The sequence below is a fragment of the Ooceraea biroi genome, chromosome 9 (assembly GCF_003672135.1).
Source record: "Ooceraea biroi isolate clonal line C1 chromosome 9, Obir_v5.4, whole genome shotgun sequence".
NCBI lineage: Eukaryota > Metazoa > Arthropoda > Insecta > Hymenoptera > Formicidae > Ooceraea > Ooceraea biroi.
In genome coordinates, this window is record NC_039514.1 from 12,017,717 (window position 1) to 12,031,937 (window position 14,221).

At 44.5% G+C, this 14,221-nt stretch overlaps 1 protein-coding gene across 2 annotated transcripts in view; it reads left to right on the plus strand.

The window, feature by feature from the left end:
- LOC105279513 (tRNA dimethylallyltransferase) overlaps positions 1-14,221 on the plus strand; it is a 134,687-nt gene that overhangs the window by 108,980 nt on the left and 11,486 nt on the right. For both annotated transcript variants that reach the window (XM_011339345.2, XM_026972777.1), the window contains exon 5: positions 6,316-6,431. In XM_011339345.2, the coding sequence (XP_011337647.2) occupies positions 6,316-6,431 (116 nt within the window). The remainder of the gene's footprint in view (positions 1-6,315; positions 6,432-14,221) is intronic.

The window sequence follows — 14,221 nt, forward strand, 5'->3', positions numbered from 1 at the left end:
TCATTAACTGAGATATTTATTGCTCGGACGAAGATTTACGCACCTGCCTTTTTATGTCCTCTATAAGATCGACTTTCTCAATATATGAAGCATTTGAAACTGCCTCATATCCTCGATACGTTATCATCGAGAGACGTCATGCTTCTGCATAAGATTTGTCGTATTTTTCATGTATGTTAATGCACGTATCGTCTTTTCTTTATTTTTATTCTTTTATGGCGAATTCGATTGGATGCACTAGTGCGCACTGAGTGCATACTAAGGCTTGGTTACAATCACTTTTTATAAGAAGAAACATAAGAATATAAATATAAAAATTAACTGTAATCAAGCCTTGGTGTGCACTCAGTGCGCACTAGTGCATCCAATCGAATTCGCCATTAGTTTATTGTAGAATCAGAATTCTAGAAGTTTCGTTCCCTGTGGGATTTTGTCGCTGCAACTTCAATCGCAACGGAGAACCAATGTGGTAGCGTTAATGTAATCACTGTCGCTTCTTGCAGAAAAGTTAGCGTTTCTGTTTATTAAGCTTTTAGCGGGAATGAATGAGTTACAATACAGATCCCATGCAGATCCCGCGTTCCCGATGTACGGCACTTTTTCTACCGACGGCGCCGTCTTTTATTTCGTTTCCCCTCGCAGCGGTTCTTTCTTACGGGCCCAAAAAATCGACGCGAACGACCAGATTCGCACGAAAGCGCGGCTGATGCCGTGGGCGTGCTCGATTTTCCACGAAAATCATTTGTCCAAATTACAGGACCAGTCCTCTCTCTCGTTCTCTTTCTCGCTCGACCACCGCGTGCGTAGTTCATAACGCAGTAACAAAAACGCCATGAAATCGGCCGCATTTGCGTGTACCGCGTTGTACAAGAGTCCCCTCTGATTCCAGAAAATATATTATTCGACGTAAAAACCAGGATAGGTCTCGGGTAGAGGGAAGATCACGGAGACTGGTCTGGTCAACGGTCTTGCCGGAAACTGTCCCGGATTTTCAACACGATAGCAGATTTGACACTTATGAAGAGCCGGCGCCGAAACGAGATGACTCCCACGCGCGCGCATTCTATTTCAGAACGCCATAGAATATAGAATGTTGTGCCGAAATGTCTGAGGATGTAACGCCGATTCTTACATTTTCGTATTTTTCGTCTTTTATTTATCCTCTCAATGATATTTCAATCACCGAGTGGCATTAAGAGACGCGGCGAACGTCAACCAACATTTCGGCGATATCGTGAGAAAAAACGATCGGATTACACGCCGGGAAACGCGAATCGACTGAATAAACGTACGTCGCGCGGTTGCCATATACGCATGCAAGGCCATTGATGATCGAGATGATCGATGCGCTACGCACGAAGATCGCGAGATCCAACGCTGTCATCATCATCCTCGGCGCTCGCCCTGGCCGAAGCTGAAGGAGATCACTCGAAGATTACCCGGATCCGGGGTGTGCCCCGTGTTGCATCAACGTCGCGGAATTCGCGCGGTTCCACGCGGTTTTTGCCACGACGACGACGATGACGACCCCATGTCTTATCTGTGTGATCTAATCGCGTATTCCCAGTAGCGCCGCCCGCACGCCCGTCCCCGCCTGACCCGGCGACGGACGGTCCCGCGCGTTTGTATGCACACAGTTACCGAATCCGGCATGGCGGAGCCCGGGCCTTTGACTTTTTCACCTCTAGACGGGGATCATTGATTTCGGCGAAGGCCGCGGCGCAATAGCGCGCGGATGATACGGCGCAACGCCGCGCCGTGGAGACGACGCCGCGCTATTTGCGGAACGAACGAATCTGCGAACCGCCGCGCCTTGCCTGGACTCGTCGAACGTTCTCTTTTTTATTTGTATTCTCATTAGCCCACGGCTTTGATCAATTTTAATCAGCTGCCGGAGCTATCGATGCCGCGATCGTTTCCACGCGAAATAAAATGGCGCGATCCGCGCCGATGAAAGCGACTCCGATCGCTCTCATTGCGGCTTTCGTCGTGCGGCGTCGTGACGCCTTTATCACGTGCCAAAACGGACCCAGTGTGCAAATCGCGGACTACAAATCACGTTCTCGCCCCAAATGCCTGATGCGACAACAGAGATGAATCTCGAATCACTGCTAAGGGAGAAGGAAGCAAAGTGCCTTTCGTCGATCTGGCTGCTCTGTATACGTACTGCCAACTAATTAAATCGTAACTCACTAATTGATTAGCCAACGAAATAAGTTCACGAGAGCGCCATCGAGCAGCGACGGGATGTCAACGATCTGAATGGGTGCCAACAATCGTACCGCTCTCGCGAGAAAGATACGGTCGCCGAATTCGGCGCAGATACCATCTTTCAATGCCACCCGTGTCGTGCGTCGCTCGTAAAATCTCTCGTAGCGTGAGCACACGCACGCGGACACGCACGCGGGCGCACGTGGAATGTAGTTGGGCCACATAGTGGCGCATGTACCGTGTGGTCATCAAATACTGACTTTGGCTATCGTGACTTGCGTCATCGACGGCGCGCATGAATGAAACGAGGAGACCGTGTGTGCACGTGCGCGCGCGCGCGCGCGCATGCACGTGCATATACGTACGTATGTGGGCGTCTGTGCGTGCGTATGTGTGTGCGAGTAGGGTGCGAGGCTCCGGCATTTAAATGGGATTTAAAGTGAGCGCACAGCCGAAACGGGTTGCGGAGGTCGCGTTTTAACCATGAACGACCGTGAGAACGATTTGGTTTCGGATTCCGTGTGTGACGCGCTTCGTTGCGTTGGCAAGGATCCTCTTCGAAATTTCCGGCGAAATCGACGGTATCTAGCCGAGCGATCAAGCGTGTACGTGTCAGCGGGAGATATGAATGAAGGCGTAAAATATTGGGTCGTCCGGAAAGTTCGTGCCGATTTTTAATAGATGGCGTTGGAACATGTCTGAATATATCAATGTTATTGAAAACATACGATTTATATACATGTGCTTAAAGGTGACATTTCAACGCATCTTTAGGAAAAAAGTTGTTTCAGATAAATTGATTCGTGTCAGTTTTGTACTCTTTTGAAGATGGAAGAAAACAAAGAACATTTTAGACACTTGATACTTTTCTATTACCGGAAAGGCAAAAATGCCTCACAAGCAACAAATTCGATATGTTCTGTTTATGGAGAAGGCGCTTTGGCTAAAAGAACCGTACGTAAGTGGTTCGCTAAGTTTAGAGCTGGTGATTTTAACCTTAAAGACCAAGAACGCTCGGGCAGACCCTCTACTACTTGATGATGACCAAATCAAGACACTGATCGAGAATAACCCGCGCTACACGACACGTGAATTAGCAGAGATACTGAAAATATCGAAAACCACTGTCCACGATCATGTAGTGAAGCTTGGTTACGTAAGTCGCTATGATGTATGGGTTCCGCATAATTTGGCCGAAAAAAATTTAATGGATCGCATTTCCATCTGCGACTCGCTGTACAAGCGCAACGAAAACGTACCATTTTTGAAGCAATTAGTGACGGGTGACGAAAAATGGATCATTTACAACAATGTAGAACGAAAAAGATCCTGGGGTAAGCGAAATGAACCAGCATTAACCGCTCCGAAAGCTGACCTTCATCCAAAAAAAGTCATGCTCCGTGTCTGGTGGGATTGGAAAGGAATCCTATATTATGAGCTCCTACCACACAACCAAACGATAAATGCAGATAAGTACTGCTCGCAACTGGACGAATTAGACAGCGATTCAGGAAAAACGTCCAGGATTAGCTAATAGGAAGGGCTTCGTGTTCCATCAGGACAATGCCAGACCTCATGTTTCTTTGACTACCCGACAAAAATTGTTGGAGTTTTGCTGGGATGTGCTACCTCACCCACCGTATTCACCAGACATTGCACCTTCAGACTTTCACTTATTTAGGTCTTTGCAAAATTCTCTTAGCGGCAAGAACTTCAACTCTTTGATCGACATAAAAAACCACCTTGAGGAGTTTTTCGCCGAGAAACCTAAGAAGTTCTGGGAGAATGGAATCTTCCAGTTGCGTGAAAGATGGACAAAGGTTGTGAAACAAAACGGTGCATACATAAGTCAATAAATATTTATCGACATAAAAAAATGTTGCCTTTGAATTTTCCTTCAAAATCGGCACGAACTTTCCGGACGACCCAATACATGTAAATATAGGCGGAGCGAACATGAATTGAGATCTAAGGATCACGCGAGCGTAATGAACCAGCTTCGTAAGTTCGTTTACTTAATCATTCTGTTAATTAACGCGGGGATCGCTCCGGACGTGAGGAGTTTCACGAGATTCCTCGTTAACGCGACGATCTTCGCGCGTATTTGTACAATAAACGATCAGATCTGGAGATCCGTCCCTTCTTGGGCGCACTTTCGCAAGATTCGTCTTGGATACACGTATGTGGGAACGCTGAGCGCACCTCGGGACTCGCGTAAGAGGACTCGCTTCCTAATTTCGTGTTTGTCTTAGGCGCGATGACGCAAAGTCTCAGGCACGCACACGCGTTCCGCATGCTTTGTTTGTCATCGGCATATATCTTTGGCAAAACCTTCGGCGTTCGGGTACTTTCTAATGTTCGCGCGATGCTAATTTTGGACGGCCGATCGGCGCTCGAGGTCGCGCTTTGCATGATATTGCGATCGCAGCTGCTCGCCAAACGCTTATTTAATTACAACGTTGCGTCTCGAAGTGTCCGCAATTATATCAGGTGATGATAGTCGTTCTTTATGCTCCACGTGCCATTGGTACAGGAAGAAGCGCGCGTTCTATCGCGCCACCTCGCGATCGCGTGCAATTCGGCCGTATGTCCTGCTTCGCGAGCGCTTATTACTATTTATAAGTATTTATCGGTATCACTTGATCGTTTTAATAAGAATGATTAACAACTGAATTCAATTAATTTGAATTTTACGCTCCGCGAAATACTTGTTTGGCCTCGACGTTTGGCACGGTCGTTGACCAAGGTCTCCCGGCGCGAAAATCTACGAAACAGAAAGCTAAAATCGGAGGTAACAGTTTTATTGGCCGTCCGGGCCCGCCTCGGTGGCTTACGATCGCTCGCTGCGCGCGTAACAGGAATCTTACTCACGCAATTCTGATTCACGTCGACCCTTGTGCGTTGGATAACCAAACCGCAGAACCGGATAATCGCGTTCCCGATTGAATTTCAACGCAAGAGCGATGCATGTAAACGCATCGCGATGATGATAACGGCGACGACAACGACGAGGTCTTCTCTCGAGGGGTGCATTTACACACCCTCGATTACGAAACGAGTTACCGCTAAATTACAGCGCGATTATCGTCGGATAATCGCTTTTCCCGTTGCCTCCGGGGCGCGCTGCGCACCCCGATATTACTACACGCGATCGCTTTCTTTCTTTCTTTTTCTTTTTTCTGTTTTTTTTTTCGTCGGAGGGCTCGTATGTAGGTATGTCGGAGTGATGTGTCGCTCGCGCAGAATCACCCGAGAAACCAACGACACGCACGGCCTGCCGAGAATTTTGCACGTTAGCCGGCCTCGAGGACACGCGGCCTTCTAACGCGCCTTCGCCATTAGCGAGGCCGTGCAGAAGAGGAATAATTGCAAAACTCCCCGGTGCCGGCAATCAAGGCCGCCGGATTTTTTCCTTCTAACGGCACGGAACGCGGCTGTTCCCGCGTGTCACTGAACCGTTAATCGACAGCGGAGACCTTGGTATTGAGCCCACATGTTGATCACTCTTTTCTTGACGGTATCGTGATCTCGATACACGCACGATCATCGAGATGACTCCGATTCGCTGGACGGTCCTATCTGATCATAAAATAGCACATTGTAGTTATTCTACGAATACCAGAGTGTCCTAGTATTCCAACGATTAGTTTTTTTATGTACGCGAGAGTCTGCATTGCATCGTAAATTTTCAAGATCTTTCCTTCTTCTACCATAATACTAAAATTAATGATGTTTGAAGAATATAATCGAATATAAAAGGGTAGCTGAATACCGCACGTGCATCGTGGCGTATTAATTCGCCACTCGCCAGTCGCGATTTGCTTCGCAGACGCCGTCGAAACCTGATCGTTAAAATGCTTGTTTATTGTAAATTCGGCTCGAACTAGTTTGTGAAAAAGGACTCGCGCAGTTGTCCGGTAGAATACTTAATGCGCGGTGTGGCCTCGATAGTCGCATGAAATGTCTAGGAAACGCGGTCGAATCGAATGTTTCGTAAGCCTTCGGAACGCCCGCGAACGTTCCTTCCAATTAGCGATGCCCGTCAGCGTGCTTAATTAATAAAGGAGATATTTAGTTAATGAACTCCCCAAAATTCTCTTGCAGAAGGTGCTCGACGACAGGCTGGACAGCAGAGTCGATGATATGCTGCAAGCCGGTTTGGTGCAGGAATTACTCGACTTTCATCGTAGATACAACGAGCAGCGGATGAAGTCTAACACGTGAGTAAGCCTCTCGCATCGCGCGAACGGGATCCGATGCAGGTTCAAGGATTTGCCGTCTCGTTATTTTTCTTCTTCTTCTTCTTCTGTCACTCGATCCTCTCGTTCCCACTTTCATGGATGTTTATAGCTCCCGGTTCAAAAGTATTAGGGGTGTGATTTAGTTTTGAGGGTTTGTTTTGCTCAAAAACGCATGTATTTAAATATGATAATGAATGAATACCTTAATCAAAATATTTTCCTTCCTTTTCTATAACTTTTTCCCATCTTTCTGGCAAGAGATGGATTCCACCACGATAAAATCACTCTTCTTTTCAGTTGATCCATTCGTCGACCAATTTTCGCACTTCTTCCAAATTATCAAAGTGTGTATCCTCTAAAGCGTGTTGCATCGACCGGAACAAATAATAATCGCATGGAGCAATGTCCGGAGAATACGCGGGATGCGGTAAGACTTGCCATTCAAGCTCTAATAGTGTTTGTTTCACTGATAACGCAACGTCAGGTCGAGCGTTGTCACGAAGAAGAATCACTTTCCGTCGTTTACTCGCAATTGGTGGTCGTTTTTGGTCCAATGCTTGCTTCAACTTGTACAATTGGTGTCGATAACGATCAGCCGTGACAGTCTCATGCGGATTTAACAGCTCATAGTACACTATCCCACCAAATACAGAGCATTGCTTTTGAACCGTCAATATTGCGTCTCGGAGTGGATGTTGATGGTTCGCCTGGATCCACCCATGATTTTCTGCGTTTCGGATTATCAAAATAGATCCACTTTTCATCCCCAGTAACAATCCGAGACAAAAGACTCTTCTTTTTTGCCTGCGATCAACGAAATGCAAATGTTCAACCGGTTCGCAATGGCACTTTCCGATAATTCATGTCGAACCCATTTCCCTTCTTTCTGAATTTTTCCCATTTCATGTAAATGTTTGGTAACTGTTGTACGATCAACATTTAATGCTCTGGCAAGTTCTGAAGTGGATTCTGTTGGATTTTCGTGCAATAATGCTTGCAAATCTGCATTTTCAAGCTTTCTTGGTTGTCCCGAGCGTTCTTTGTCCTTCACATCAGTATGACCACTTTTAAAGCGTCTAAACCAGTATTCACACGTCTTAATTGATGGGGCAGAATCACCATAAGTTTCCACAAGAATTCTATAACCGTCAGCCGCAGTTTTCTTTTGATTAAAAAACAAAAGCAACGCATGTCGAAAATGCTGTTTCGGAAGTTGCATTTTTACGATGATACAAACACGACTGTTATTGCATCTATTGCTATAATGCTACTAAATGTCGTGGATAATGTCAACACTGTAAGAAACAACAGTTATCGGAAACAGCTATTGGAACAAACTGACACTACAGCCATCTGTTGCAAAACCCTCAAAACTAAATCACACTCCTAATATGTTTAATTTCCATTCTTTAACGTATTTTTTCTCATATGTGCGAGCTATCATTAAATCAATGACTTTATCGAGCGTATCGCGATTACGTGATCTCAGCGTCAATATTTTACAAAGTAGGTATCAAGGAATACGAATGCAAAATCTGGTTTTGATCGTTTATTAATTACTTTAATTATTTAACTCGTCCCTTTTCGTATTTGATCGACTTGCAATCGACGATGCACTTTAACATGGGAGATAATTCGGTAATAACGGGAATGCACAATCGATGGGAAGTTCCCATCGATTTAAGCGTAAAATTGAGCATTAAGAGTCGCGCGCGTGACGAACCCGCGACAATAGTTCCGCGATCGACAATCAACAATCATTATTAATATTACGGGCATTCACGCGAAACGCCACTGTGATTTCGATCGGAACGTGTTCTGATTAGCTTCCTTTGAAGTAACTTTGCGAGCGCAATAAGCGGGAATTTCCTTATTGCAAGCAGAAAATGTAAATGGGAATGCGTCAAGGATAACGAGTGGATCAATATGCAAAGTTGTAGCGTTTATCGTGATCCCTTGCGTTAAACGAAATCTCCCAGCGCTCGTCTCCCGATAGATGTATATAATTTTGTTTGCTTTTAACCTGCCGTTCATCATCGTGACAATCTTGAACGCCCCTTCGGACACAGAAAATGTTGACAGGATACTTCAACAACATTTTGCATGTACTTTTACTGTCCTGCGTTTTCATTATTTTGATCTATTATATATTCTTGGATCAAATTATTTAGAATCGAGTTTGCCGCAACGAAAATTGCGCTGCACTTATAGATGGGTATCTGCGCATTTGTTTCGCATATAATGATTAAATAATTTAATAGACAAAAGCATTAACTGCAAGTTAGTTAAGAAATATGTAGATGAAGAGATTCAGTTCTGGGATATCCCGTACATTCTTGTTGTGCGTATGTAATGTGCATGAGTCAAGCATTATCAGAAGTCGGAGACGCGCATTGTTTCTCCGTAATGCCAAGTAATAAAAAATTCAGATTGTAATCAATTTACGACAATAAAGCATAGAAAAGGAAAATAATCAATACATGAATACAATACAAATGCATTAAATTATAGAAAATTATAGGAAGAATGCAACTTTGGAAAAACACACGGGATTTTGAATTATAGTATGCACATTGTAATTTACAAGAAATGAATCAATTTATTTTCTCGAAGAAAATTTGCCGAAATATCGCAAGTATAAAATATTTAAATATCAAAACACATTAATGAAAGACTAACTAATATTTCAAAAAGATTGAACTAAGATTTTGTAATCTGCTCTTTTGAAGGAAACTCGAACTCTCCTTTTCTCTCTTTCAGCGATCTTCCCACTAAAATTACATTACCATCAAAATTTTTACATTACAAAATTAAGGAAATGTGTGTAATTTCTTTTGCGGACGCATTTTGGTGAGTACACGCGTGTTTGCACGCGTTTCGCAGAAAGCACTCGCTTCGCTGAATTCACGAATCGTGCCAATGCGGAGAGGCGCGTGACTCGACGACTCGCATATACCCGCCGCTAATGCAGATATGCCTTATGAATGGGAGCCCCCTGTTCGCCTCGCCTCCTCTTACTCGTTTCCGGAAGTCGCGGGCGTAGCACGGCCGGATGTCGGCACGAAAATAAAGGAAGTAGCCAACCACGAGGAAAAGCATGGGCGCGCGATTACGTGCTAGGCGCAGTGCTAGGCCGAAAATTAATCACCGTCTAATGAGCTCCCATCTTCCCTTCCTCTTCCCCTTTACTCAGGGAAGGAAGGAAGGCGATTAAATAATTGAGCCGCGGTTTCCTATAAGTCGAGCCGAGCTCGGAATTTTATAGGATTTTCATCGTCTCTCAAGAAGGGCGCGCAGGTATGTTAATTGCTCTTGCATAGGTATAACTAATTGTGATAATCGAAAGGCGCAATTAGCGACGTAACTGAGGGGAGAACTGCGCGCACTTCTCGTGTGCAAAATACATCGCTAACACAAAATTACATTATACGACCGACCAAAGTAAATGTAGCGGGCGGAGAGATTGCGATACGACTTCATCGTATTAATAGTTTCGCAACGCGTGGCCTGATGGTATGGTGACGATTAGGAGAAATTGGAGAATTCAAAAATTCGAGCACGCTCGTATCTGATAAGCGCGCTTCAAATGCTGCTTCAAATTACGTTGAGTTAATCGCGAGCGCGATCAGCGTGTTATTCGTTGAAGAATTGAATTACTTGATCGCGGTGTCGATACGGACGATAGAGCGCGGGGAACAGGAGTGAAAGAAATTTCAATTATTTTATTGCGATAGACATATTTATCAGATGTGATAAACGTAAAGTCTGAGAAATATAGCACGCGGCACTGAGCGAATGAGAAAATATCACACGCTCGGATTACGGCGAGCAGATCGGATCAGGAGAGGCACTCGCGAGAAAGAAAATACGGTCTGGAAACTAATTATTTTATCGCGACCGTGGCTGCGCACCACCGGTGATAAATAATAGCGTGGCAGAAGTTCGGTCGCGCAAGAAAACGGCATGTAACGAACTTCCTTGATCGCAGGCCAGAACTTAATAAGAAGTCGCGAACAATCGCTCGGGAAGAAAAGGCATCAAGCTGGTTTCGAGTTTATGTCTAACTGTCTGCAGAATGTGTAAAACGCTGCGTCGTTTTTATTTCTCGCAGTCTGTAAGACTAGACCAAAGTTATTGATATAGACTCGGGAAACTGTTATATAAAAACTATTAAATAAATACTTTAACATACACGAATGCAGAATCACAATCAAACATTGTTAAAGTACTTGGTTTTGAATCTTCTTTCTCAAATGGATTATAAAGTTGAAAATATTGGGTCGTCCGGAAAGTTCGTGCCGATTTTTAATAGATGGCGTTGGAACATGTCTGAATATATCAATGTTATTGAAAACATACGATTTATATACATGTGCTTAAAGGTGACATTTCAACGCATCTTTAGGAAAAAAGTTGTTTCAGATAAATTGATTCGTGTCAGTTTTGTACTCTTTTGAAGATGGAAGAAAACAAAGAACATTTTAGACACTTGATGCTTTTCTATTACCGGAAAGGCAAAAATGCCTCACAAGCAACAAATTCGATATGTTCTGTTTACGGAGAAGGCGCTTTAGCTGAAAGAACCGTACGTAAGTGGTTCGCTAAGTTTAGAGCTGGTGATTTTAACTTTAAAGACCAAGAACGCTCGGGCAGACCCTCTACTACTGATGATGACCAAATCAAGACACTGATCGAGAATAACCCGCGCTACACGACACGTGAATTAGCAGAGATACTGAAAATATCGAAAACCACTGTCCACGATCATGTAGTGAAGCTTGGTTACGTAAGTCGCTATGATGTATGGGTTCCGCATAATTTGGCCGAAAAAAATTTAATGAATCGCATTTCCATCTGCGACTCTCTGTACAAGCGCAACGAAAACGTACCATTTTTGAAGCAATTAGTGACGGGTGACGAAAAATGGATCATTTACAACAATGTAGAACGAAAAAGATCCTGGGGTAAGCGAAATGAACCAGCATTAACCGCTCCGAAAGCTGACCTTCATCCAAAAAAAGTCATGCTCCGTGTCTGGTGGGATTGGAAAGGAATCCTATATTATGAGCTCCTACCACATAACCAAACGATAAATGCAGATAAGTACTGCTCGCAACTGGACGAATTAGACAGCGATTCAGGAAAAACGTCCAGGATTAGCTAATAGGAAGGGCTTCGTGTTCCATCAAGACAATGCCAGACCTCATGTTTCTTTGACTACCCGACAAAAATTGTTGGAGTTTGGCTGGGATGTGCTACCTCACCCACCGTATTCACCAGACATTGCACCTTCAGACTTTCACTTATTTAGGTCTGTGCAAAATTCTCTTAGCGGCAAGAACTTCAACTCTTTGATCGACATAAAAAACCACCTTGAGGAGTTTTTCGCCGAGAAACCTAAGAAGTTCTGGGAGAATGGAATCTTCCAGTTGCGTGAAAGATGGACAAAGGTTGTGAAACAAAACGGTGCATACATAAGTCAATAAATATTTATCGACATAAAAAAATGTTGCCTTTGAATTTTCCTTCAAAATCGGCACGAACTTTCCGGACGACCCAATACTTCTGTTTTAACAATTTCACATTGGTAGTAATAATTTTCTCGGTTTGTTCATGAAGTGTCATTCGGAGAAAGAGTTAAAGGTCTTTTCAATGATACGCGAATTAACTGATGGAGAGACATGAGCTTTCTCAGGGAATGACAATCTCGGTACGATTATTTAATCGTATTCGCGCATATTTGACACACGAACGAAATCTGACCCTGCCTTTTCCCAGAAAGGAATGGAAAGTAATGCGTATCGCACGATAGTGTAACATTACCACTTTGCGCGCGGTGTGTCGCATTATGCACGTGCTGCGCATTTTTGCCCATCGTGTCGTGCATTTGTGTTGACGCTTGTTGCAAATATATACATACTAAAGCTGACTTTTTTTACGTATCATCTTTCTAAGCCTCACGGAGAAGATATAACGGGATTACGCGACGGAGCAGGAAGTTCCCAAAGCGATAATCCAGTCGATATCGATTTATCAATTCATCATTAATTAATACCCGTGCAATTATTGTTCAATACCGTCAAGTGGCTGCTCAGGCGTGCCTCGTATGCAGCGCTTACGCTACAGATATCACGGAAAAATTATCGATACATCGTTCATTACAGGCTCGTTAAGTTTTCTTATTTAACAGGGCAATCTAAAAGTCGCTCGCGCGCACGCAAGCGACCATCGCATTAAATCATGGAACTCTGCGGTCGGTCGGTTTATTTGCGGTTTATTTGCCGTGTTCCACGCCGCGAGAGAGAGAAAGATCCAACCGAGCCGTTCACACTGCGTCATCGGATTCCGCAAGAATGTGATATAGCCGACACGGAATATTTCGCTTACCGTCCGCGCGTTCTCTCCGGAGCGCCGAGAGGAGCGACGGATTTAAACGAAGCAAGTATCATTCGCATGCGGCGATGTTCCAAATTTGCCGAAAGACCGCGCGAGATTGATTGATCGTTTCTGATCCACATCTCGATCCGGAGTGTTAAAGACGTTTTACACGACGCGCGAGATCCATTCGTAAAGTGATCTGGTTCCAAATTTGAAGCATTTGGAACGCAATGAGTTTTCAGATTAGCGGCAGAGATCGTGCCGTGACCCACATACGCATTTAAACATCCGGATTCAGAGTTTTCCGGATAACTCGCTCGTGAGATAGAACTCGGTCGAACAGAATCGATTCATTATACGTTCTCGAATGGAAAGAGCTTTTTAAGGATCGCGATGGTTTGAATCCGGCGAAGATGATACGGAGAAGGCGATCGATCGTATGCTACGGTTCGCCGTTTGTCGTAACATGGGAGCGCGGATTACATCATAACGGGGACCATTACGGGTTTGCTATCATTTAATTCTCCGTTTGCGAAATGGCGTATTGCGCGAACTCCGCCGATTCCCGTGCAAAGCTAAAGTGTATTCCCCCCGATTCTGTTGCGCGGATCGTGCTCCGCAGAAGGCGCGCTGCTTTCGACATAGACCGACGTTGTAAATCAATGGACGATGATCACTCGCTGATCCAGGTCGGCTGTTCCCTGCCGACCGAGGCGAGCTTTAGCGGTGATTCGACGCTTTCCTCGGCGCTTTCTTTGGCGCTCGCCGGGATCTTTATTGTTGCGCGGTATCAACCACGGGGAAAGTCGCGCAAATGCAAATAGAGAGGCGCCGGTCACGCTCGCGCGTTTATTGCCGCGCCACGTCCGCTCGTATCTCCTTCGCGTACACGTGGATGAACCTCTGATTTGTAACGTAGCGTAACACGATAGACCGTGTACGCGCGCAGTTGGAATCGTAACGAAGAAAAAATAGAGAAGTCGCAACAGTGATGACCATATCGGAACTATCGCCGTAATTAGCGACCGTCCTTTTCCGGTAATACAATCGAGTGGACGATTAATTGACACCATCGTCACGTGCGCACGTATATCTGACGGCTGGTTCATTGTTTTCGGCAGCAGCAACGATACAAATCTGTGATACAAATTGCTATATTGTGCACGAAGCTATTCACGTTGGAACGTAGCATTAGAAAGGATTTTCATTACTTTAACACGTATGCGCTTTCCCGCCTGCGAAAATTATATCTTATTTATGCAGTTATCTATAATATTATAATACATTTAATGAAAATTTAATTATGTTATCGAAAGTCTCGTTTCTCAATTCACTTACCTGGAATTTACGAGCATCAAAATTATTCCGTCGATATATCATACTATAACAAT